Source organism: Danio aesculapii, chromosome 7 (assembly GCF_903798145.1).
Source record: "Danio aesculapii chromosome 7, fDanAes4.1, whole genome shotgun sequence".
In the NCBI taxonomy this organism is placed as follows: Eukaryota; Metazoa; Chordata; class Actinopteri; order Cypriniformes; family Danionidae; genus Danio; species Danio aesculapii.
Genome location: NC_079441.1, coordinates 4,999,990 through 5,027,654, shown reverse-complemented (window position 1 = coordinate 5,027,654; position 27,665 = coordinate 4,999,990). Strand labels below are relative to the sequence as shown.

At 36.6% G+C, this 27,665-nt stretch overlaps 2 protein-coding genes across 4 annotated transcripts in view; one reads left to right on the top strand and one right to left on the bottom strand.

Annotated features, from left to right (window-relative positions):
• The window catches only part of sf3b2 (splicing factor 3b, subunit 2), a 42,089-nt gene extending 36,432 nt beyond the window's left edge, over positions 1-5,657 (bottom strand). The window contains exons 1-4 of the mRNA XM_056460957.1: positions 5,520-5,657; positions 5,053-5,096; positions 4,912-4,968; positions 1,709-1,864 (exon numbers count right to left, since the gene is read on the bottom strand). Coding sequence (XP_056316932.1) covers positions 1,709-1,864; positions 4,912-4,968; positions 5,053-5,096; positions 5,520-5,619 — 357 coding nt within the window. The 5' untranslated portion in view covers positions 5,620-5,657. The remainder of the gene's footprint in view (positions 1-1,708; positions 1,865-4,911; positions 4,969-5,052; positions 5,097-5,519) is intronic.
• A 3,487-nt stretch (positions 5,658-9,144) lies between these two features.
• The window catches only part of capn1 (calpain 1), a 61,185-nt gene continuing 42,664 nt past the window's right edge, over positions 9,145-27,665 (top strand). For 2 of the 3 annotated variants that reach the window (XM_056460956.1, XM_056460954.1), the window contains exons 1-3: positions 9,145-9,331; positions 23,754-24,121; positions 24,461-24,530. In XM_056460956.1, the coding sequence (XP_056316931.1) occupies positions 23,870-24,121; positions 24,461-24,530 (322 nt within the window). In that variant the 5' untranslated portion in view covers positions 9,145-9,331; positions 23,754-23,869. The remainder of the gene's footprint in view (positions 9,332-23,753; positions 24,122-24,460; positions 24,531-27,665) is intronic. The other variant, XM_056460955.1, reaches the window with a different exon arrangement.

The following is a 27,665-nucleotide window of genomic DNA, read 5'->3' as shown; positions in this document are numbered from 1 at the left end:
GCTCCAGTTGGTGTTGATTGTCCTGTCTCTACAGATTTGGTAAGTGTGTGATCAGTGTTCTTTGTTTGTTTATTTAGAGGCAAAGTTAGTTCGTATCGTTAGCAGTACTCTTTCAGTGTTTAAAGACAGACCTTAGTCCAGTGTTTCCCAACCCTGTTCCTGGAGGCACACCAACAGTACATATTTTGGATGTCTCCTTTATCTGACCCATTAACTTCAGGTTTTGGAGTCTCTTCTGATGTTATGATAAGATGATTCAGGTGTGTTTGATTAGGGAGAGGTTGAAAATGTGGACTGTTGGTGTGCCTTCTTGAACAGGGTTGGGAAACACTGCCTTAGTCAAATGATTTCTAAGTTGATAAAGTTTATCGTACGTTAATATCACTACAATATTATGGACTGAAAGATCTGCTGTAAATGCTGCTCTCCCGAGTGTAAACATGTAAGCAAGCTGCAGTTAAACTCCACCATTTAATAATTTGGCAAATAATTTGATTACTGATGTCCATGTTAACACAGTCACTGTCTTTCTGCCCTGCGTCTGCGTGTTTGTTATGCCTCTGTGAAAATCAGCCGCGTGCCCAAACCGACACTCCCATTTTTATGCAAATTTTATGGACCTTCCCTCTTCCCCTCCTCTGACACGCCCCCCTAAGCAGAGTTGGACACGCCCACTTTCCTGATTTTTTCAAAAGTAGAGGTGTGAAAAAACCCTGCTGAAACAAGGGGGTTTCATGCCCCTTTAATGGTGAAATTAAAGACTTTTCGGGTATTTTCAAAGCACATACAGTGCATACGGAAAGTATTGATAGCGCTTCACTATTTTCATGTTACAGCTTTATTCCAAAATGGATTAAATTAATTTATTTCCTCAACATTCTACACACAATACCCCATAATGACAATGTGAAATAAAGAATTACTGAAATTGTTGCAAATTTATTCAAAACAAAAAACTTGAGAAATCACATGTACAGAAGTATTGACAGCCTTTGGCGTGAAGCTGTAAAATGAGCTCAGGTACATTCTGTTTCCACTGATCGTTCTCAAGTGCTGCTCACTGCAGAGCCACTTGGGCAGAGCTGAGCTCCAGCAAGGAGGAGCTTGAGCTCCAGCTCCTCCTTCCTTGCACTTCTTCTACGAGTGATGTCACTGGGGGTTGGGGTTAGGGGAGGGTGTACGCATTAAAACAGCTTACAGGAGGAGGAGCGAGAGCTCAAGCACCCCTCGCTGGAGCTCAAATGGCTCTGCAGCGATCCGTGTCTCATCATTCTTGAGGTGTTTCGCAGCTTAATTGGAGTTCACCTGTGGTAATTTCAGTTGATTGGACATGATTTGAAAAGGCATAGACCTGTTAATATAAGGGCCCAGGGTTGACAAAGCATTAATTAAACGCATATTTTCTGTGAAGCGATCGATTTGAGGTAGCCTGATTTTTTTATTTGGTGGAAGAAAAATAAAATTAGACAAACAGCCTATGCCGGTTCTTAAAAAGGATTCAGTCAGTGTTTTCGTTTTGTAATATAAATTTTTCATTTAAGTGAAAAATATCTAGAGCAGGACTATTTATTTGTTTATTTATTTTTGTTTAGTTTATTCTTGATTTCTATGCTGTTGGAAAACTGCATGTGCGTGAAGATGCTACGTTATGTTCTGTATGCTGCTGTTCGCATGTTAAAATAAATCAGTAGTTTAAAATGTCTCTCACCTGTGGGCCCCTGTCATCATGCTGCATCATACCCGGTGGCTCCATAGCCATGTGTATCGGTGGAGGGCCTCCCATCATGTTCATGGCCTGCATCATGTTCATGCTGGGCGGCAGGGGCATTGAGGGCATTGGGGGCATGGGTGGCAGACCTGGCATCTGAGACACACACACAAAACAAATCTTATTGCTTTTATAATCTGAAGCATAACAACAAACGGGAGCAAAGTGAATATTAGACTACAAAGACTTTAGAGTTCACGTTTCTGTCATTTACTCGCCCTTGACTTGTTACCAAAAAAAAAAAAAAAGTTGACCGCACAATATTTTTTGAAACAAATTCCAGCATTATCGATGTGACATTTGCAGTAAAAACCCAAAACTTATATTCACAGAGAAAGTATATATGAAGAGTTCAGATGCAAAAGCCGCTAAACGCTACCAAAAATGAGCTAATGACATTGAGTGAATGCTTTAGTCACATTGTACACCATCAACAAATAGATTTGCTTCCAATCATCCAAATCCCAGCGTCAGCTTCTTTAGAAATAACAGTTTGTTGGCAAAAGCCGCTAAACGCCACTTGCCTTTCACAGCAAAAGCCGCTATATCCTGAGAGCCAATCAGAAGGTGCGAATCTAAATGTTTTCAATGTAGCAGCGTGCTGATACGCCGCCTTTTATGAGGAGACTGTCAGTGAATGGCAAATGAAAACATCCCTTACCTCAAAACTCTGTGCATTATAAGAAACAGAAAACACACTGTGCAGTCAGAAGTGTAACATGCATTTATAACGTTTATTTGCGCAGTGACGCCACTTTGAATGAATTTGATTTACTATACATTAAACGGCAACTGTGTTTCAGGAAAGACAGAGTAAAGATGCCGTTCTTTAATCCCACATGGATGCTATGAGGATAAACAAGAGACCAAGACCTTGAGTATAGGGAGAATGAATGACAGCTTCTAAAAGTGTCTGAGACATCCCTCTTTGCTCAGTAGGCCTACCTTGTGTTTTACGCCGAGTTCAGACTGCATGATTTTAGCCCCGATTTTGATTCGCCGACAAGTTTTGAGAAATCGCAGACAAATGCCTGAAATCACAGGCAAACCGGTGCTCGTGCACGCTAGTGACAATCACACAGTCTGAACTATCAAAGATGTGATCTGAGAGAATCGCCGATGAGTCGCCGATGCCTGTGAGATATTTGGCGTGCTGAATATCTAGAGCTGTCGGCGATTCAAATCATGCCGTGTGAAATGAGTTTTGACTGAAAAGAGAGCAGCAATTACTTGTGTGTGTGTGTGTGTGTGTGTGTAACTGCAGGCCAGTGGGAGGTTGAGGTAGAAGATAAAAGCGCTTATTTTTGGTTTATTTGGACTCAAGAAATGGAGGAAAACCTAGTGGAGGTTTGACGTTTCATACAGAAAGCTAAATAAGAAAGTTGAGGAGAAATGGCTAATTCCCTTCAAACCAAGGGGAGCAAATGTGTACTTTTTCTACCCCATTAAAGGCTTCTTTCTCGTTATGTAGTTAATAACAAAAGATATACTATGTGTTTTTGGATGCGAGACGTAGTTTGGACTAATTTGTTGGCGATTCTTCCTATTGTAAAGTCATGCAATGTGAAAGCCCCTGTCGCCGATGCATCTTGCAGTGTAAACAAAGCAGCGACAAAACACTAGCCCAGACAGTCACGCAGTGTGAAAACATCATTAATTGCTATTTTAAGCTATTTTTAAAAGATTAAACATAATGTATAAAACTATACAGTATTATATTACTTCATAATAGCTATACATCTGATAAGCTTTTTATATTAATGGACTATTCACAGATATCGATGCTTCATAATGTTTTACACTACATTATTTGAATCTACCAAGCTTAGCTTACAATGTTTGCAATGTTTACATTACTTACATTAAATCTAAATCCCAAATATCAGAATTGACAACAAATTGTTAATATTTAATGTCAGTTTTAATGTTATTAATGCATTTACTTGACAGATTTCATTCATTTTCCTTCCTGCTTTTTCCCTGGTTTAAATCACAGCGGAATGAACCGCCACTTACTTGACAGATTTATATATTTTTAATTTCAGGTGGTTTGTGTAATGTGTTTTATGGTTGGTGAAATAATCTCTAACTGCATCTTTAGTGATTTTCCAGTAATTACACTGTCTTGTCTCAATAGGAGGATTTAGAGGTTTTTGCATAAAAAGCACAAGTGGATTTAGCTGTTTTTGACGCTAAAGAAAATTTACCTTGTAAAAAAACAAAACAAAGAATTGTCTAAAATGACATTTTTGTAAAAAAAAAAAAAAAAAAAAAAAAGGTATTTTATTTACTAGCTAATAACCTCATCAATACATATAAAATGAAACTCCTGAACATCAGAGGAGCCTGATAGAAAATGCTCATTTGCAAGAAAAAGAGGTCTGATGGATTTAGAGGGTTTTGCATCTGAACTCTTCATATGTTAACATTATATTTAAAAAAATCAGTTTATATTTTCCAAAACAACTAACCACAGAGTTATGGGATCAGAAAAATATCAGTCTGTAAACATGGTTTATATTTTAAATGAGGGAAATAAACATGCGTTATGGATGTGACCAAAAAAGTCTGCAAGTTTACAGTAAACAACATACTTTGCAGAAATTCTGTGAATTAAACTGCACAAGCCAAAAGAAATAAAGCTAATCAAAAGGAGAAGAGTCGGCTCACTATAGAACAAACATGACTGATTTTATTTTACTGTACATATTTGCATTTATGAGGTAAAAGCTTCATTATGGATGTGACGGATGTGAAATTGGCACTTGCGTGACTTTGCTAAATAAAAAATAATAGTTTTAAAACATTGACAGAGACATTTTTGAGTAGTTAAGTACTGTAAAATACTTGCTAACACCAATAATGTAGAAACGGTTTCTCTATTTTGGTTGAAGATTAGTTTTCTCATGGCAAGATTCACATTTGCATGGAATTGCTCATGTTTTTATTGACTTCCAAAGTAGGAAAAACAAATACTATGGAAATCAATGGTTACAGGTTTACACAACTCTTCAAAATGTCTTCTTTAGCGTTCAACTGATCAAAACCAACAGGGTTTAAACAAGTAATGGGTGAGCAAATCACAGCATTTACATTTATTGATGAACTATCCTGTTAAGAGAATAAGAGAAACGAAACAGTACCGTAGTCATGCTCTTGTCTTCTCCTGGTATGTTTGGTTTATTAAAGATCATCCCAGGCTGAAAATGTAATAAAGGATATGTTAAGACAGAAAAAAAACATGTAAATCACGATTGGATCTGTAAAGACCTTAAATGATTTACCTGTGCACAAGATTTCAGTCTGTCTATGAGCTCCTCTCTTGGACCTGAACAACAGAAAACCACTGGTAAATGATGGTAAACAACACTGAACTGAATTAGACATTTTACATTTATATTTTACACGACTTAAATATGCAACTAAAGCATTGTTGTGTAAAAAAATTATGTGTTAAATAACGTTACCATTGGAGTTTTGGGTTAGACAAAAACATTCAGTGTGCAACCGGGGACGACTTAACGTAGATTTTACTTATATCACGTAACGTTACACGACTTAATGTTTTACAAACAAAGCCAGCTTTCCTTCACACATTTAAATGAACAACATGTTTTAGCGGGTCGTTTGGTGCACTGAGGCCCAGGCACCGGAGAGGAAAATAACAGGCTAACAGGCTAACGCTAGCTAACAATAGAAAAACTCAGCGACACTGTCCCGCAGCGATGTTATAAAAGCCTTGTTATCTTACCCATGTTGGGAGCGCCGAATTCGGCCAATTTGGCCTGCAGCTCGCCGTGGCTCCATGTATTAAAATCTATATTTGGATCCTGCGGCCCTTCGTTAGCCATGTTGAAGCCGTACGGCACGAACGCGTTCGAGCGCAAGGGATCACGGGATTGCGACGCAATTCATTATGGGGGTTGTTGTTCCTGTTCGTCGAGTTTTAAAACTGCGACGATTAATTTACGTGTTCTGTCAAATAAACAAGCGACATAAAGCTTTCTATTGTTGTTTTTATTGATTAGCTAGATGGAATTGCTTAATTAAATGTGATTGAATTTAGTCTTTGCTTCATTATGGTAGATTTTGGTTACTTTAAATTCATTGTTTATTTAATTTCATTGTTCATTTAAGTTAATTTAGATTTATAATAACAATTTGAAGCATTTTTGCTTGTTTTAAATTTAGTTGTATTTATTTTATTTCAGTATTTTATAACATATAATCAGAGGAATTAGGTTATAAGCTTCAAATCTTGATTAAATAATTTTGGTAACATTTTAATAACGGTTTATTTTAGATTTAATTCAAATTACTTTATTATTTACACTATTTTTTGTTCAGATTAATTTTTATTGCATTTATTTTATACCATTAAAGGGATAGTTCGCCCAAAAATGAAATAAAAATACTCTACTTTCTCACACCCAGAAGTGGTTTCAGACCTTTATGAGTTTCTTTCTTCCGTTGAACACAAAAGAAGATATTTTGAAGAATGCTGAAAACCTGTAACCACTGACTTCCATTGTAGGAAAACCAAATACTATGGGGGTCAATGGGTACAGGTTTCTTGGGTAGAGGTATCTTCTTTTGTGGTCAACAGAAGAAAGAAACTCAAAGGTTTTGAAACAAGTAAAGGGTGAATAAATGATTAAATCATACTCATTTTTGTGTGAACTATCCTTTTAAATAGAATAAAATTCTGCATCGTCATTATTAAACGTATAAAATTACTTCTAGGCTACGTTTAGTTTATACTTAGCTTTTTAAAATATATTTTAAACTGAGATTTGCAATGAATCTGAAAATAAGACACAACTTCATAAATACATAAGGAAGATGATATGGATTTTTCATTCATTCATTTTCTTTTCGGCTTAATCCCTTTATTCATCAGGGGTTGCCACAGTGGAATGAACCGCCAACTATTCCAGCATATGTTTTACACAGCGGATGGCCTTCCAGCCACAACTCTGTACTGGGAAACACCCATACACTCTCATACACTTCGGACAATTTAGCGGATTCAATTCCCCCATGGCGCATGTGTTTGGACTGAGAGCACCCTGAGGAAACCCACAGCAACACGGAGAGAACATGCAAACTCCACAGGTTTCTAACATTCTTCAAAATATCTTCTTTTGCGTTCAACAGAAGAAATTAGAAATTTTTAAACAAGTAAAAGATAAGTAAATAATGACATAATTTTCATATTGAGAGAAGTATCCCTTTAAATAAGAAAAACATCTGCATCGTCATTACTAAATGTAAATAAAAATGCATATAAAAACTTCTAGGCTACGTTTAGTTTATACATAGCCTTCTTTAAAATGTATTTTAAACTTAGTTTTGTAATGAATCTGAAAATAAGACTGAAAATAAGACATGATATGATGTATGACACTTGTCTATAGCACTTGTTCACTGCTGCTCTTATAGTTGTGTAAATTGCTTCCTTGTCCTCATTTGTAAGTCGCTTTGGATAAAAGCGTCTGCTAAATGACTAAATGTAAATGTAAATGTATGATATGCATTGTATTATTGTATATGTTGTACTATAAAGGTGCAATAAACATGCATTTAAAGTCTTATAATAATAGTGTAAGTGAAATATACGTCTTCTCATCAGAGCAAATGTGTTTATGCCAGGGGTGCCCAAACTTTTTTGTATAAAGGGCCAAAAACCAACTACTATTATGAGCTGTGGGCCGAATATACCAAACTTTATGACATTAAATTTGCCATGGATAATTTCCTAATTTATTTTCTAATATTTAAAAATAAAAGTTAAAAAATAAAACTTTAAATTGTATTAACTACTGCAGCATAACATTTAAAATGATAACGTATTGCAATAAAATCATAACAGTGAACAGTGGAGTCCAATGCTGAATACTAGTTAAGCAGAGTCTGCCTTTATCTTAATTTGCTCACCAAAGTCTCTCCATTGTCCTCTATTTGTCGGGTGAGAGTATTTTAAACTAAATCTGAATCATTTATAATATTTAATTAACACATTTAATTTAGTCAGCGTTTATAAATAAAATAAACAAAAGGTTACATTAGATTTGCAATGACAATATCTATAACAACATAAATAACAATAGTATAAATAATATAATATTATAAATAATAATATCTAATAATATCTAAAACATTTTCGGATGAAGGGCCAAAAACTGAAAATCAGTGAGAGCCATAGGGCGAAGATAAATATGACTACATTACATTAAAAGTTGCCATGGGTCTTTTCCTAATTTATTTCACAATATTTCAAAATAAATAGAAAACGTTACTTTTAATTGTATGAACTACTGCAGCATAACATTTAAAATGATAACTTATTGCAATCAAACATACCAGTGAACAGTGGAGTTCAATGCTGAGTACACTAGTTAAGCAGAATCTGCCTTTGTCTTGATTTGCTCATTAAAGTCTCTGTGTTGTCCTCTATTTGTCAGATATGTACATTTTAAACTAAATCTGATTCATTTACACAATTTAATTGAAACATTTAATTAGTTAGCTTTTAACAACATAACAAACAAACGAATGTTTACCTTAAATTTGAATTGATAGGATTCTCAGATGGGAAGGTTTTCATGGATCAACTTTGGCCCACGGGCCCTAGTTTGGGCGTCTCTGCTCTAAACCATCCCCACCATTCTCCCTCTCTTCTCAGAAAGGTTACATGAGTCAACATTGGCCCACGGGCCATAGTTCGGGGATGTTCGGTTTAGGCCATTCTACGCTGCGTCTGCTATGTTTTGCCACAAGATGGTGGTCTTTCTAACGCCAACACCTCAAATCATGTGGAAATTGTTGATAAAAGGCTTAAAATTAACTTTATATGGCGCTTGAACATATTATATTATATTATATTATATTATATTATATTATATTATATTATATTATATTATATTATATTATATTATATTATATTATATTATAATAATTATAATTAAAATAATTGTAATTATTATTTTATACTGTAATATAATAGTATTACCTGTAATATAAAAATATCAGATACTGTAATAATATAATAACAATTATAATATAAAAATGTATTATTATAAATATAATATATTATATTATATTAAGCAGAACATGTTTATTGCATTTAAACCACACACGGCAGTATATTTAAACAATGAATTCAAACAATTGTAATATTTAATACCATTACCTTGAAGTTAATTTGTTCATGTCAATAATGTTAGTAATGTTCATGTCATATTTGTTTTGTATATTATTATTTTAATGTTTCTAATTATATTCATTTAGATTTCTTGCGTTTGTACGCGACGCGTAACCGAACTCTTTGATTGGTCGACGGGTCGATACGTCACAACGCGTTCCGTTATCATCGCGTATTGCGCAGACGCGCCCCGAATCTGCTGGGCGGTTTTGCCGTTTTAACGGAGTGAAAAAAAAATCAGAGGCAAAACGGTAAACTGCATAAACTCCAGATGTTTGGAGGACACAACAGCAGCCAGAACTCCTGGATTCTATAATATAAACTCATAGTCGGAAGTGGACTGCAAATCATCACACGAGGTAACGTCTGAACGCTTGACTTTTTGCATCCATACAAACGAGACTCATTTTGTTTTACTTCTCATGATTTTATCGTGTGTCGTTGGACATATAATAATCTTCACACGAAGACTGTGTCATAAAAAACTTTTATCAGGAAGTTTAACATCTTTAAAACGTGTTTGAGAAGATTTATGAAGTCAATTTCCTTGTTTTGCGGTCTGCAGTCTTCAGCAAAGACCAAAACATGTTTGCAAGTTTACATTGACGCTAAAACTATTAAATAATCCTCTTAAAAAATCCTCTTAAAACTGTTTATGGCTGTGAATGCGTGCGTGAATGGCTTTCTACGCGTTTATATATATATATATATATATATATATATATATATATATATATATATATATATATATATATATATATATATATATATTTATATATATATATATATATATATATATATATATATATATATATATTTATATATAGTTTGCACTAGAGGATGGTGTTTGTGTCTATTTACAGTCTCTGAAATATGTGAGTCTGATTTCATGCTTGTTATGGCTATTAAAAGTCTTTTAAACGAGAAACACACGGTCAGCTGCTGTGGTCAGGGTGGGTTTTTAATGAGTGGCACAGGAAGTGATGAAAGTCAAGGCTGTCTGTTTTACCATAACGACCCTGTTATTTCTTATCTTTGATGCACACTCAGGCCAGCTGGTGCAGTTTTACACACATAAAACGCTTTTTTACTTAGTTTTGATCTTGTTTTATGACAGAATATCAAGAATCATTTTCTAGACTAGCAAAAATTGTTTTCAGAAATAACATGCTAAAATGAAGTAAGTTTTTCCTTAAAACAAGCTATGTAATCTGCCAATGTGGTAAGCAAAATAAACTTCTTGTTTTGACAGGATTATTTTGCTTAGCCCATTGGCAGATTATTTAGCTTGTTTTAAGGAAAAACTCACTTAATTTTGACATGTTATTGATGAAAACAAGACAATATTGTTTTGCTCGTCTGAAAAATGCTTCTTGATTAAGACTTTTTTAGATATTTGGACTAAAAACAAGACAAAAAACTAAGTAAGTTTTTATTTTCAGTGTAAAAACCCACACTGTTACTTATATATGACTCAAACTGATCTTATATGCACCCACAAATATGATCCTCCTTTTATGAGAGATGTTATACTATTTAAATAGCATCATCATATTATTATTACTGGATAAAGACCCAATTTATACTGTGAAACACATATAAATATGCCTAATAAAAATTAAATAGGCAGTTTATAAGCTACAGGACATGATATAACTTTATTGTAAGACTATGTCAGAAAATGTATTACGCAGTGGGTACAAAAATATTATTTATTAATTTTATATTATATATTTATATATTAATTTAATATTTTTATATTAATTTTTACTTTGTTATATTGTAGCCATTTGCTAAAACCAAGTAATTTTTTCCCCTCAATGTACACACATCACCCTATATTGAGAGAAAAACACAATATTTGCAGATTTATTAAAAAAGAAAAACTGAAATATCACATGGTGCTAAATATTCAGACCCTTTGCTCAGTGTTTAGTGGAAGCGCTCCTTTAATCTAACACAGTCATGAGTCTTTTTGGGAAATATCCTACAAGCCTTTCACACCTAAATTTGGGGATCCTCTGCCATTCCTCCATGCAGATCTTCTCCAGTTCTGTCAGGTAAACATTGGTGGACAGCCATTTTTAGGTTTCTCCAAAGATGCTCAATTGGGTTTAAGTCAGGGCTCTGGCTGGGCCATTCAAAAATAGTCACAGAGTCGTTGTGAAGCCACTGCTTCATTATTTTAGCTTTGTGCTTAGGGTCATTGTCTTGTTGGAAAGTAAACATTCTGCCCAGTCTGAGGTCCTGAGCAGTATGGAGAAGGTTTTCCTCCAGGATATCCCTGAACCTGGCCGTATTCATCTTTCCTTAAATTGCAACCAGTCGTCCTGTCCTTGCAGCTGAAAAACACCCCACAGAATGATGCTTCCACCACCATGCTTCACTGTTGGGACTGTAATGGACAGGTGATGAGCAGCGCCTGGTTTTCTTCACACACACACTGCTTAGAATTAAGGACATTAAGGAATTAATCTCATTTCTCACCATCTTGGAGTCCTTCCGCTGTTTTTAGTGGGTCTTGAGCTGAGGAGAGGCTTCTGTTAAGCCACTCTGCCAAAGCCCTGACTGGTGGAGGGCTGCGGTGATGGTTGACTTTCTACAACTGTCTCCCATCTCCCGACTGGATTTCTGGAGCTCAGCCACAGTGATTTTCAGCTTCTTTACGTCTCTCACCAAGGCTCTTTCACCCCAATAGCTCAGGTCGTCCCAAACTCCTTCATTTAAGGATTATGAGGCCACAGGAGCATTAAGTGCAGCAGAATGTTTTTGTAACCTTGGCCAGATCTGTGCCTTGCCACAATTTTGTCTCTGAGCTCTTTATGCAGTTCCTTTGACCTCAAGATTCTTATTTGCTCGGACGTGCTTTGTGAGCTGTAAGGTATTGTATAGGTGTGTGGTTTTCCTAATCAAGTCCAATCAGTAGAATCAAACACAGCTGGGCTCAAATAAAAGTGTAGAACCATCTCCAGGATGATAAAAAGAAATGAACAGCACCTGAGATAAATAAATGAGTGTCACAGCACAGGGTCTGATACTTGGGACCATGTGATATTTCAGTTTATTTATTTATTTTTTGCAAAAATGTCAACAATTCTGTGTTTTTTCTGTCAATACGGGGTGCTGTGCGTACATTAATCAGGGAACATGAGCTTAAATGATTTTAGCAAATGGCTGTTATATAACAGTGAAAAATTTAAGGGGTCTGAATACCATGCCTAGTGTAGACTGATTATTTTAAAACAGAACATTACATAATTTATAGACATTTATTCTAAGTTTTTGCATAGTTTATATCATATTTATTTACATTATTTAGTAATTGTCTTGTATTTTTACTAGTTTTAATTGTAGTTGCATATGTAAGTTTTGATATTTTTGCCTATCATGTTAATTCACTATATTTATTTGAACATTTATTAGTATTTTTTTCGAAGATTGAATTTAGCATTTCTTTTGTTAATGTCACTTTTTCTAATGATTAGTTATCATTTAGCATTTTAAAATCATATTTGTTGTCTAATAGTATACACTACCTGACAAATTCTTGTTGCCTATTCAAGTTTGAGGAACAACAAATAATAACTTATAGTTGATCATTTGGTATCAGAAATGGCTTATATGAAAGGCAAAGGCCTCTAGATTTGGCTTATTTTACCAGAATAAAATATGATCATGCCTTGATATTCATTTATTTAATTAGGACAGTAAGGTCTGACTTTGCTTAGACAAGACTCTCGTCACAGAACAGAAATAATGTCCAGTATAGAATATGTGGTCATGCTGCAGTGGAAACAGAATGAATATTGTGTCTGACTCCATCATGAGCTTGGAGGACTGCATCCATACATCTCTGCAATGACTCAAATCACTGATTAATAAAGTCATCTGGAACGGCAAAGAAAGCGTTCTTGCAGGACTCCCAGAGTTCATCAAGAGTCTTTGGGTTCATCTTCAATGCCTCCTCCATCTTACCCCAGACATGCTCAATAATGTTCATGTCTGGAGACTGGGCTGGCCAATCCTGGAGCACCTTGACCTTCTTTGCTTTCAGGATCTTTGATGTAGAGGCTGAAGTATGAGAAGGAGCGCTATCCTGCTGGAGAATTTGCCCTCTCCTGTGGTTTGTAATGTAATGGGCAGCACAAATGTCTCGACACCTCAGGCTGTTGATGTTGATCATCCATTCTGCAGATCTCTCGCACGCCCTCATACTGAAATTTAACCCCAAACCATGATTTTTCCTTCACCAAACTTGACTGATTTCTGTGAGAATCTTGGCTCCATGCAGGTTCCAGTAGGCTTCTGCAGTATTTGTGATGATTGGGATGCAGATCAACAGATGATTCATCAGAAAAATCGACCTTCTGCCACTTTTCCAAATAATCAATTAGAAGTCGAGTTATTATTTGTTGCTCTTAGAACTGGGATCCATGACAAGACTTGTGTATATAATGTTATTTTCACATATTTAGTTATCATTGCATTTTAAAATCAAATTAGTTGTATGATAGTATCTTTACTATTAAAATAAGTATTTTTTTCTCTTTAACAGACCCCCTGCACTCTTAAAAAAAAGCCGCTGCTCTAAAGCAATAAACCCCTGTTGCTTTTCAAGATTTACATAATGTTTAGCTTTTAGTGAACTCAAAATGTCAGATTTGAGCGGCGCACAGAAGCATTGTAGTTCTCCATTTGACATTTGATCACGACACATCAAAAGCAGCGTCTCTAAGAGCACCACTGTTTACAGTATTCACAGTGCAGAATGTTTAATTCTTGAGCATTGTGCATGTATATAAAGCAGTGAGAAGTGCAGTAATTATGTCTGTTGTTACCGTTGTCTACATTTCATCCACGCCCAGAGGTAAAATCCTACCTGTAGGCGACGATAACCTCATGAACACACCCCTGCTGTTCCCTCGCATTGTAAATGTGTACAGAGACATGCAGAGACATTATTAAATGGTTAAAACGACTAATTATATTGAATATTCTTAGAAATATAATATTGTGTGTTCTTTGGAAGAGTGACCATGCATTATGATGCTGATATATTGGCATTATTATATAATGAGCAGAATAAAATGGTTTAAAATTATAATAATATCATTTATCGTAATATATTTTGTGCAATATATGTTATATCTCTCTTTTTATTTAGATATATTTGCATTTGTTTTTAAGGGCTGTGGCTGTGTAAGCATTTGCAGCAAATTTAAGACATTTGAGCACAATAAATTAAACATTTGTAGCTTAAAGATTAATTCTGCAATATCTAATTGTTTATACAATGAAAACCATATGGTGTTATTTTACACTTGACCTAATTTCTATTCCTGAAAACTGTTAGACTCCCCAGAAAATCTTAAATTATTGTATCTTTTCTCTATTGTAATTAACTTTGCTTGTCGTTTTTTTATTATAATTTATGCAGATATGCTCCCCTACAAAATCACATCAGTCTAACATTATGAATTATTTACAAATACACATTCAAGCAATCTGGAGAGCTTGTATTCATATTGCAATATATAAAAATCACAGTAAAAGAAAACATCATAGATTTATATATATATATATATATATATATATATATATATATATATATATATATATATATATATATATATATATATATATATATATATATATATATATATATATCTCACAGATAATATATCACAGATTATATGACACAGCTTTCAGGACTTGCAGAACTTGTTTTTCTTACAAATGTCTCTCTCAGTCTGTGCCTGTTTAAGCCTCGTTCTGATTGGTCGACAGCATCTGTCCAGAAACTGAGGTATCATGATGGGTCTCTACTTGTTTATAGGGCTAAGATATTAATCAAAGCAGATTTTCATGCATACTGCGAGGGGGAAATAAGTATTGAACTCGTCACCAGTTTCCTCAGAAAACATATTCTGTTGTCGTTGACTTGAAATTTTCCACGGATGTTGATAACCAAAGAAATCTATATATGCAAAGAAAACTAATCTAATTGGTTTACAAATTAAGTTATGCAAAATAAAATAAAATGACGCAGGGAAAAAGTATTGAACACATGAAGAAAGGGAGGTGTAGGAAGATAGTGAGAGCCCAGACAGCAGCTAAAATCTCTCAGTAGTTCCTCAGCAACCCTCAGTGTAAATGAATATCAGCTGCTTCAGTCCAACATCTACATTAGCAGGATGAAGGTGAAACCAGGGTGGACATTTCCGCAAGACAATGATCCAAAACACAGCCAAGGAAACTCTCAGATGGTTTCAGAGAAAGAAAATTAATTCTGTAGAATGGCTTAGCCAATCCCCTGAGCTGAATCCAATGTAGAATACAAAATAAAGCTCCGATTTGAGAGATGAGACATTTACATTTACATTTACATTTAGTCATTTAGCAGACGCTTTTATCCAAAGCGACTTACAAATGAGGACAAGGAAGCAATTTACACAACTATAAGAGCAGCAGTGAACAAGCGCTATAGACAAGTTTCAGGCGTGTAAAAGTCTAAGAAGCAAAAACATTAGTAGAATTTTTTTTTTTTTTTTTTTTTTTAATAGAGAGAGAGAGAGAGAGAGAGAGAGAGAGAGAAAGAGGGCTCAGTTAGTGGTATAGCCAGAGAGGCAATTGCAGATTAGGAGGAAAAGTGGAGACTAAACAGTTGCGTTTTTAGTCGTTTCTTGAAGACAGCAAGTGACTCGGCTGTTCTGATGTAGTTAGGGAGTTCATTCCACCAACTGGGCAGATTGAATGTGAGAGTTCGGGAAAGTGAAAGAAAGTGAAAGAAGAGACCCATAGAACCATCAAGATTTCGACACGGTGTTGAAACTCATCCCTGAGCAATGCATGAGACTTCATCAAAGTGTCTGTTTACACTCTTTAATGCCGATTGCTGGAGCAGGAGATGTTACGATCATGAAATATGAAGAAAACTAAAACAAAGCAGCGCAGATATGAACTCTCTGAAGTGGAAAAGCATTGACCTGAAGCTTAATCTGAAGCTGAAGCGTGTTTTAGTGCGAGTGTTTCTGCTTAGTCACCGTTGAAGCTCTGAGTGCTGCGTTATTTGCTCTGCTGGCAAACGTCCATACACTCCTGCAGTTTAACACACTCTTGGCAGCTCGTCTTTGGATTTTCCTGGGATCTCATGCACACACACACCACACCCTTCACTGCTCCACTTTCTGAATGATGTCAGTCTATTCCCAGCCACAATACACTTCTGTAAGCGGAAACAAAATGGGTTGATATCATGTAAACGCTTTAGGCAGAACTCTGTGGCCTATTGCAGCTATTTTAATAAACTGAGTTGGAGAGTGGATTTAGATTTGACAAAATCAAACCAATCATAGATTTATTCATTTCACAACACTTGATATAAACCAGGGGTGTCCAAACTCGGTCCTGGAGGGCCGGCGTCCTGCACAGTTTAGCTCCAACTTCCTTTAACACCTTCCTGGAAGTTTCTAGTACACCTAGTAAGAGCTTGCTTAGCTGGTTCAGGTGTGTTTAATTGGGGTTGGAACTAAAATTTGCAGGACACCAGCCCTCCAGGACCGAGTTTGGACACCCCTGAAATAAACATTCTCTGTATACTCAGTGTTTTATGAACGCATTTGTGAAGCAGAAATGATGTAGCAAAAGCTTGAGAAGGTAAAGTCGAACTAGGGATTGCAGCTTATGTAGCTTTGTTGTACTATATTACACAGATTATATGACAGCGAATGGTTTCAGGTCTTGCAGAACTTGTTTTCTTCGATTGCTAGCAGACACTTTTGTCCAAAGATTTCGAGAAAAACCTTTCCTTAGAAAGCTTTGGACAAAAAAGTAAATCTGATAAATAAAGGGTAACATTTTGGACAAAAAATGCAAATCTTTCCCTTAGTCTGTGCATGTTTAAGCCACTTTTTGTCTCAAATTTGTGTCTCAGTTTTGTCACAAAATGGATTTAAATGTATTAACAAAAACTATATAAACATATATTAGGAGAAAATATAATATAATAGACAATTAGATGTATTTGTAGTGTGTGTGTGTGTGTGTGTGTGTGTGTGTGTGTGTGTGTGAAATTTAAGTTTGATCTCTAATCCAGAATGAAATGGTCTCTGGAGCAGGTTAGCCTTTTAGCTGAAGTTACTATACAAACTGATCAAAACCAACCCACCTTCTTGAGCCTAAAAACTCAGAGTTTGCTCAAACTAAACTGCAAATTGAACATTGTAAAAATCCCAGACAACCTGTGCAATAATGGGCAAAGACAAGCTGATGTTTGTTTATGGTTTTACAAAGCAAAGTAAATCAGAACAGTGAGTAAACGGCACACCGCAGAGCACTGATTAGTAATTATTTGACTTTAACAAAGTTAGTAAACTTCTTGCTTTTGAAGCGATTAGTTGACTTAAACAAACAACATTGCTTTTAAGAGCGATTAGTTGACTTTACTTAATAAAAGTGAGTAAACCTGTTCCTTTTAAAGCTATTAATTGACTGAAAAGTGAGAAGTCATTGGTTTTAAAGCGATTAGTTAACTTAATAAAAGGGAGTAAACCTGTTGCTTTTAATGCGATTAGTCGACTCTACTTAATAAAAGGAAGTAAACCTGTTGATTTTAATGCGATTAGTCGAGTCTACTTAATAAAAGGGAGTAAACCTGTTGCTTTTAATGCGATTAGTCGACTCTACTTAATTAAAGGGAGTAAACCTGTTGCTTTTAATGCGATTAGTCGACTCTACTTAATTAAAGGGAGTAAACCTGTTGCTTTTAATGCGATTAGTCGACTCTACTTAATAAAAGGGAGTAAACCTGTTCCTTTTAATGCGATTAGTTTACTTCACTCAAAAGTGAGTAAACTTGTTGATTTTAAAGCGATTAGTTGACTTTACTTAATAAAAGTGAGTAAACTTGTTGCTTTTAAAATGATTAGTTGGGTTTACCTTAAAAAATAGGAAATCTTGTTGCTTTAAAAGCAATTTGTCATGGCAAGTTTATATAGCACATTTCACACACAATGGTAATTCAAAGTGCTTTACGTAAACAGAAATAGAAGAAACAAGTATAAGAAAATAAAAGTGATTAAAAACAGATTAAAATGTGTTAAACAGGTTATAAAAGAATAAGAAACAAAACACAGACATAATAGTGCGATATGTGGGACGCAGCACAGTGCTTATTCAGTAAAGCTAAACAGATGTGTTTTCTGTCTTGACAGTTGACAGTAATCCACCCTGCTGCTGATAAAAGCATGAACAAGTTTCTCAATGGAAACAAAACATCTAATTTTTGCAATGTTTTTACAAACAGTTGAATATTTTTTAAAAAGTGAGTAAACCTGTTGCTTTTAAAGCGATTAGTCGACTGTACTTAATAAAAGGGAGTAAAACTGTTGCTTTTAAAGCGATTAGTTGACTTTAAAAGCAATGAGTTTACTCACTTTTTAAAAACCAATGGGTTGGTTTTAAACACTTTATGTAAAGTTATTGCTTTTAAAGGATTCTTTGACTTGATGTAAAGTGAGTAAACTCATTGACAAATTATTAAAGAGCCCATATTATGGGTTTTTGAAAATGCCCTTCCATGTAGTCTGTAGCACAGCTCTAAGTGAAGTGAAATATCCAGCTAAGGCTTAAATCTGTAAGTGTACAGTGTTTAAAACTATTGATTCATCTATAAAAGAGTCGACTCATAGTGCTTCAAACGAGTCGCCTTGATAACGAGTCATTAGGTGTTTCGCGATGACGCAGCCACGAAACACAAGCCTCGCCAGTAGTTACGCGCGCAAACCAGGGAGATTTGAAACCTGCGGCCCCGCCCACTAACACAGAAAAAACACTAGACACACACACACAGACGCCGCCGGTCGAATGAAGTCACGCTGTGCTCAGATGGATAATATTGACAGTCTCTACCCAAAGATGAGTTGTTAACCTGGTACAGTACACACGGTTACTCTTTATATTCTCTTATCACATGTAAGCCACGTTAAAAACGCGACGCGTGCCGCTTTGTTTACGGATTTAACGTTAAAGGCTTTTGTGAGCTCGCGTTCCACTGCCGTTTGTCGTTGCTATGGCGATCGATCGTAAGCTAGGAGACTCGTGTCACGTTCCCTAGTTCTTCTGAGGAGCGTTGTGTGTGTGTGTGTGAGAGAGAGAGAGAGAGAGAGAGAGAGAGAGAGAGAGAGAGAGAGAGAGAGAGAGAGAGAGAGAGAGAGAGAGAGAGAGAGAGAGAGAGAGAGAGAGAGAGAGAGAGAGAGAGAGAGAGAGAGAGAGAGAGAGAGAGAGAGAGAGAGAGAGAGAGAGAGAGAGAGAGAGAGAGAGAGAGACTCGCGTCTCGCGTCGCTTTCCCTAGTTCTTCTGAGGAGCGTTGTGTGTGTGTGTGTGAGAGAGAGAGAGAGAGAGACTCGCGTCGCTTTCCCTAGTTTTTCTGAGGAGCGTTGTGTGTGTGTGTGTGTGTGTGTGTGAGAGAGAGAGAGAGAGAGACTCGCGTCGCTTTCCCTAGTTCTTCTGAGGAGCGTTGTGTGTGTGTGTGAGAGAGAGAGAGGGAGAGGGAGAGAGAGAGAGAGAGACTCGCGTCGATCTCCCCAGTTCTTCTGAAGAGGGTTGTTTGTGTGTGTGAAAAAAGCCTTACACTATGAAGCGCGTGTGCACTGTGACTACTTTTATATAGTTGATTACCAGCTGGGCATTTCACTCTGTCTCATGCTGAAGCCTGTCACTGTCGACCAATCGCAGCAGGCTGTCATCGGTCCAATCAGCGCAGATTAGCTTCGCGCTGAGGAGGGGGTTGGGAACAAATGAATCGCTGAACGATTCATATGGGAGTCGTTGGGATAATTAGGTAAAAATAAATGCAGATTATAAGACCATCAAAGTGTTTTATGACCTTGCATGCATATTAGACTGTTGTTGGAGACCCTTACAACCTAAATATGACCCTATTTCATGTATAATATGGGCTCTTTAAGTGAGTGAACTTGGGCTGTACTATTATTTTTGGGGATTTTTGGGCATTTTGACACCTTGCACTGTAAATAAAAGCACCTTGCACCATAGTGCTACGTTGACAAAGCCATAATTTATTCAGTTTTTACCCATACAGTAACGTCTCTGCATAATTATAAAAATTAAGTCAACTTAAGTTACTTAACAGTTCCAAGTTACAACAGGTTCTCACTTTTTTTAAAATAAAGTCAACTAATCACTCTGAAGTGAACAAGTTCTCACTTTTTTAGGTGAAATAATGTCCTTTTTACTGTGAGAATGAACAAACTAGGAGCGGTTTGAATTACTCAAGCTCGAGGGTGTAATGCATAGGTTTCATAAAGTTTTAAATGCACACATTCCTTTTTCCATTGAGACGTCCACTGTTTTCTTTGCAAAATCTTGAATGTTATTTGGGAAACATGAGCATCAGGTATTTGTTTTGTGTGGACTGTGTTTGCTGTAGGATTAACCATCGTTTTCCTTCTGAATTCACAGATAATATCGGAGTATCTTTATTCTGAATCTGTATGAAGATGCAGGATTATAAAGGACGCCTCTCATTTTTACGTGCCGTTTAAGTAAACTAAAATGACTTAGATTGATGGTCAGGACAGTCGTGCCTAGGGGAGGTTGTGACAGCAGATCTCAGGCTTTGTTGGAGATGAATGCTGGTTTATTTTGCATTCAGAGTCATGTCAGAATGATCAATCTGAGTAGCAGGTCATCAAGTCCTCCAGCGGGAAACTTTGTCGGGTAAAACATTTGGGTACAGACAGTAAGATGGTGATCCGATTGACTTTAAAAGTGAATTTTGCTAAACGATACTGATATTTCATTTATTCATTTTCCTTTGGATTAGTCTCCATTTATTATTTATTATTCCTAGTCATTTCTCCCATAGGGGACCTAATCGGAAGTTCTAAAACAATCGTGAAAACAGGCGCACTTCCGCATTTTAGAATAAGGTCAATAGCGCATGTGTTTGGACTGTGGGGGAAACTGGAGCATCCAGAGGAAACCCACGCCAACACGGGGAGAACATGCAAACTCCATACAGAAACGCCAATTGACCCAGCCGGGGGTCGAACCAGTGACCAGTGAGGTGTAGGTTATACAGAGCGTTGTTAAATGCAGAGCTCCTCTATTAAAAAAACTAAAAGGAAAAAAAAAAACGCTGCAGGTTCTGAAAGAGATCAAGCCTCAGCAAAAGTAAGGAAAAGTAACTCAAAAGTAACGTAATGCATTACTTATCATTAAAAAGAAACTAGTTACTTTTTTGGAGAGTAACTCGATACTTTCAAAAGTAACTTTCTCCAATACTGCTAACGAAATTCAATCACAATTACACACCAAAAATAAACAGAATAATTAAACAAAATAAAAAAGTATAGTGTCCATTATGTATCAAATATATGTGGGACCGTTCAAATTTAGAAATAACCCATGTACAATGTACGCATGAACATCAACACACAGACATTTTAAATGCACAATTCACAGATACTTTTACAATGTACAGACTATAGTTTAATGTAATCTGCAACTGAAAAACCCTAAGGATGAGATTGACAGTCTGTAGAAGTGAATCTAAACGGATCCCGTCTTAGAAGCACTAAAGTTGCAATGTATTGTAAACGCAATATTTTCCAAAGAAAGAGTTGCATCTTGAATTCAGTTGTCAGAGTAAATGTTTGTTTCCACAGTAAAAGGTGGCACCGTCTTGCTATCAAAATGCCAAAGAATTTGCAGTACAACTGGATAAACCTGTAATAATCGGCGGAAGCCAAAAAAATGACACCACAGGACACGGCTCCATGTGCATCTTTGTCACAGAAGAAGTTTTTGCTGTGACAGAAAGGTTTCTTCTCTCTTCCAGGACATCGAAACCAGATCCACTGGCCGATCTCTGATTAAATGACATCCAGAATCATCTGCCACTCTGATTTGTTTATTATTTTGTTTACTGTACACCTCGTCACATACTGGAGCTACTTTTAGATGTTCTGTTTTGACAAGGATGCAAAAAAAATGAGTTTTTCCCCACCAAATGAGGGTGTGTCCTAAATGCACCTGTCTCTTTAGTTACTAGACACGCCCCTTACTGCTGATTGCATACAAGTGTGCTTTGGGACTCTTTGAGAAATCTATATTCTTCTAGTCCTCCTCAGATGGAGGAAAAATGTAAATTTTTCTCCATAGGACAAGTTAATTTTATTCCGAATAATTACAAATTGAACCTAAGAACCTGGTTGAACCTAGGATCCAGGAGGAACAATGCAGTTTTCGTCCGGGGCCATGGTACACTGGACCAGATCTATACCCTCACCAGGGTGCTTGAGGGTTTATGGGAGTATGCCCAACCAGTCCACATGTGTTTTGTGGACTTGGAGAAGGCGTTTGACTGAGTCCCTCGTGGCATTCTGTGGAGGATGCTCGAGGAGTATGGGGTCAGAGGCGCTCGGTTAAGTGCCGTCTCATCCCTGTATGAACAGAGTTGGAGTCTAGTTCGCATTGCCGGCAATAAGTCAGACTTGTTTCCAGTTCATGAGTCCAGCAGGGCTGCCCCTTGTCATTAATTCTGTTCATAATTTTCAAGGTGCAGGAGGGAGGGAGGGAGTCCGGTTCGGGGTCCACAGGATTTCATCTGTTAATCACAGACGATGTTGTTCTGTTGGCTTCATCGAACATGGACCTTCAGCATGCACTGGGTCTGTTTGCTGCCAAGTGTGATGCTGGGATGAGAATCAGCACCTCCAAGTCCAAGGCCATGGTGCTCCACTGGAAAAAGGTGATTAACCATTTTCAGGTTGGAGGAAAGTCCTTACTTCAGGTGGACTAGTTTAAGTACCTCTGGGTTTTGTTCACGAGTGAGGGAAGGTTGGAACATGAGATTGACATGTGGATTGGTGCAGCAGTAATGCGGTCGATGTACCGGTCCGTTGTGGTAAAGAAGGAGCTGAGACAAAAGGATCTCGGATACAAGCGGCCAAAATGAGTTTGCTTCGAAGGGTGGCAGGGCACACTCTTATGGATAGGGTGAGGAGCTTTGACACTCGGGAGGAGCTCGAAGTAGAGCTGCTGCTCCTCCACATCGAGAGAAGTCAGTTGAGGAGGCTCGGGCATCTGTTCTGGATGCCTCCCTAGGGAGGTGTTCCAGGAATGTCCCACCGGGAGGAGACCTCGGGGAAGACCCAGGACACGCTGGAGGGAGACACGCTGGAGGGAGAAGTCTGGGGTTCTCTCCTAAGACTGCTGCCCCCGCGACCCGGCCCCGTAAAAGCTGCAGTGAATGAATGAACATTTACAAATTAAAGTACAGATGAAATCAACTAACCAGATTGATTTTGTTATCTCATTGTCAGTTTTGTGGTGAACAATTCATCTGTACATGTCATTAAGAACAAATAGTTTGCCTTTATAATCTTTAATTGAAATCTGAAAATGCACTTCCTGTTTGTTTTCAGTCAAATTCTCAGATTAGGTTTGGCTGAGGTATTGGGCATGGCTAACATACTTAACCACACCCCTCCAACTGTTGCTATGACAACAAATAGAAATGGTGAGGTGGTGGAGTCTTTTGGATTGTAATAACTCTCCCAAAAAATCTTTTTCAGATCTTTTTCAGATGAAATGCCTACTTTACTACATCCAATCAGCTCGCAGTAGGAAAAACAAGCCACGCCCACTTTTTTTCCCTCATTTAATATGCAGTTTCTCTAGGAACTGCGTCACAATACGAAAAAAAAAAACGGTCGGAGCATCTGGTTCATGCAGTTTTTTTTTTTTCTTTTCCAGGACTTCAAAATCAGATCCATTGGCTGATTGCTGATTGGCTCTTTTTTTTTTTTTGTCAGTTCTAATTGGCTGTCTGAAAAAGCATCGTCTGCTAGCGCGCTAGTCGAAGTGAAAACATGGAGCCCATCTGCGCCACTGGAATGGCTGCGAGGCTGCGGAGTCAGTGGGACCGAGATGCAGGTTTGGGTCAAAACCACAACGCTGTGAAGTTCCTGGGTCAAGATTACGAGACGCTGAGAGCTCAGAGCCAGCAGAGCAGACGACTGTTTGAGGATCCAATATTCACGGCCAGCAGCTCTTCTCTGGGCTTCAATGAACTCGGCCCACGATCCTCCAAAACACAAGGAGTGCGCTGGATGAGACCCAAGGTGAGCGGACCACACAGACTCAAAATATGCTGGAAACTATTGATGGTATGTGTGTTTATATACAGCGGTCAGCATTTGAAGTGGATCAAAATAGTATACTAAATTATCTCATTAATGTTTCAGATATTTCCCAAATGATGTTTAACAGATTCAGAAAAAAATTATATCTATCTATCTATCTATCTATCTATCTATCTATCTATCTATCTATCTATCTATCTATCTATCTATCTATCTATCTATCTATACACACACACATACATATATATATACATACATACACATACACACACAATATATAGATAGTGATGTAATCTAGCTGTGTTTCTGTGTCTTCAGGAGATGTGCTCGCGTCCTCAGTTTATCGTGGATGGAGCCACTCGCACCGACATCTGTCAGGGAGCTCTGGGTGAGTCAGGAATTCACCACACACACACTTAACCAGTTCACCACACACACAACTCTTTACCATAGTACACACCACTCTACAACCTCAGTTTGCTCCAAACAAAACAAAACATATACATATATATATATATATATATATATATATATATATATATATATATATATATATATATATATATATATATATATATATATATATATAAATAAATAAAACAGACATAACTGTATGTTTTCTCTGCCCAATCCTCACAGGAAACAATCTGAACTTATACATTTTCAAAATACTTAATTCTGTGTGATTTATGAGACGTTTTTCTAATGGGGACCAAAAAATGTCCATGAGGTAAAATTTTTTTTACTGGTGTTGCTATACTTGTGGGGACATTTGGTCCCCATAATACAAGTAATACAAGGTGCACACACACACAGGCACACATGCAACCACAATTTAGTTCTATCATATGAATTAAATATTAATTAAGTTTCACGCATGCTCCGTTCTTGCGGTCTTGAGTTTTGGAACTGAACTTTGGCAGCTGATGAAGACGTTACACGAGAACGCAAGACCGCTGAAGAATGCATATTGAGAAACAACCTTTATGTGTGTGTGTGTGGTCCTTTACTGACAGTCGCATGTGTGGATCTTGTCGGAAAAGTCCTACATGACGGTAATAGTTTGATCGCAGTGTTTACTTCAATAATGCCACTAATATCTGCATACTCTACATGTCTTAATTCCATTTCTGTTTAGTTCAGTTATGACTTTAGTCGGATTAAAGGTCATCAAAAATCGCTGTTTGGAGCTTATGTAAGGCAAGGCAAGGCAAGGCAAGTTTATTTATATAGCACATTTCATACACAGTGGCAATTCAAAGTGCTTTACATAAACAGGAATAAAAGAAACAAGTATAAGAGAAATAAAAACAATTAATAGAAATGGTAAAAATAGAAATAAAATAAAATAAAAGCTGATAAAATGTGTTATAAAAGAATTAAAAAGAAGAGGCCTACAGTTCAACATTCATGTTTACCTGAATAAACAGTTAGTAAACACAAGTACATCTTATTGAACATCATTTATTTTCATCACCAATTATTATTGCTGTTTGTGATGCATTTTGGAAACAGGAGATGAGCCCCTGGTCTAATGCGCCACCTGGCTTGAGAAACCTGTTCTGAAAGACTTATTATTTGGGTAGCACACATATTCTGAACGCCTTCAGCAGAATTCAAATGAGCCATTTTAATCTAGATAAAAAAAAAAATTAATCCATGCCCACCTATAAAATAAATATTTATAAAAAAAAAAAAAAAAAATATATATATATATATATATATATATATATATATATATATATATAAATAATTAATTTTATGTATGAATATTTAAGTAGTAATTTTTTATTCCTATAATTGAAAGCTGAATTTTTCACTCAGTATCATTACTCCAGTTTTCAGCGTCATGTGATTCTGCAGAAGTCACACTAAAATGATGATATAGATGATGAAACTTGAGTTTTTTTTTTTTAACCAGTCAATTATTTAGGAATCTGAAAGTTGAAAACAGCCTTAATTCGTTTTATAAATAAATAGAAAAAAAATTGGGGCGTCATGGTGGCATAGTGTGTAGCACGATCGCCTCACAGCAAGAAGGTCGCTGGTTCAAGCCTTGGCTGGGCCTGTGTACATTTCTGTGTGGAGTTTGCATGTTCTCCCCGTGTTGGCGTGGGTTTCCTCCGGGTGCTCCGGTTTCCCCCACAGTCCGAACACATGCGCTATAGGGGAATTGAGTAAGCTAAATTGTCCGTAGTGAATGAGTGTATGGGTATTTCCCAGTACTGGATTGCAGCTTGAAGTGCATCCGCTGCGTAAAACATATGCTGGATAAGTTGGCGGTTCATTCAGCTGTGGTGAAACCAGATTAATAAAGGGACTAAGCTAAAAGGAAAATGAATGAATAAAAAAAAATATAAATACATTTATTTGTATGTGTAAATGCATCACAAATACCTTTAGTGTCACTCTCATTTTAATGCATTCGTTAGTATTCGAACAGTGCGTGTTATATTAAAAATTACATTTATTTTAAAATTTATTATTGTCTTAAGTATCTAAAAAATAAAAAGTTGGCTGTTGTGAAGCATTAAAAAGACCAATGTATCTTAGTTTGAAGTGTAAATAAATCCATGTATGCACAATTATACATGTGACCTTGCATTTCAAAATAAGAGCGTTCGACTGAAATGAACGGACTGACCATCTGTCTGGATTGTAAACAAAGCGTGTGGTATTTCAGAGAGCAGAGTTCACAGCTGTGGCGTTTTCTCAAGCACACAGACACGCACTGATACACACACAGCGCCTCGTGTAGAATTCATTAAAGCTCTGCAGGCGTTAAATAAAGCGCTGCTGTCGCTCGGCAGAGCAGATTATGCTTTATGATGACATCATCACCAGATATGATGTTTAAACATGCAAAACCTGCAGGAAGAGCTGTGATTGGTCAGGACCATCTTGTGCTTTGCTTCAGAGGGATGTTTGAAGTTATTTACACATTTTCTGCATGTTGTTTGACGCAACAAATAATAACGTGAATTATCCCAGAGACTGCGACATTTAGATGAGAGCATTAGTAAAATGATAAACACACAGAGGAATGAATGCTGGACATGCGTTTAATTACAGCAGGACTCATGGTTAGCAAGACTTACTAACCATGCTATCTACAAATTTCTGCAGATTTATAAAGCATTAAAAGATTTAACTTGCACAGTTACCTCTACTGAAATGAAACCGTGACTATCACTTTCACTGTCGTAGTTTATTTAGAAATTCATTCATTTAAATTTGATGCTTAAATAGTATTTTATAATGCGTGCACACACACACACACACATACACACAGTTTATACACACACAAACAAATATACTGTATAGATACAAGTATAATCATAGTATAAAATAATTTCATTTCAAAATCTAGCAAATTACTAATAGTAATTACTACAAATTAAAATATAGTTTGTCTTGTTTTTGTACATGGTTATATTTTGGGTCAAAGGTTGTTTTTTTTCACCTTATGCTGAGGGAAAAAACCCCATTAGAAATAAAGATCGACTAAGAAATGTAGTACATT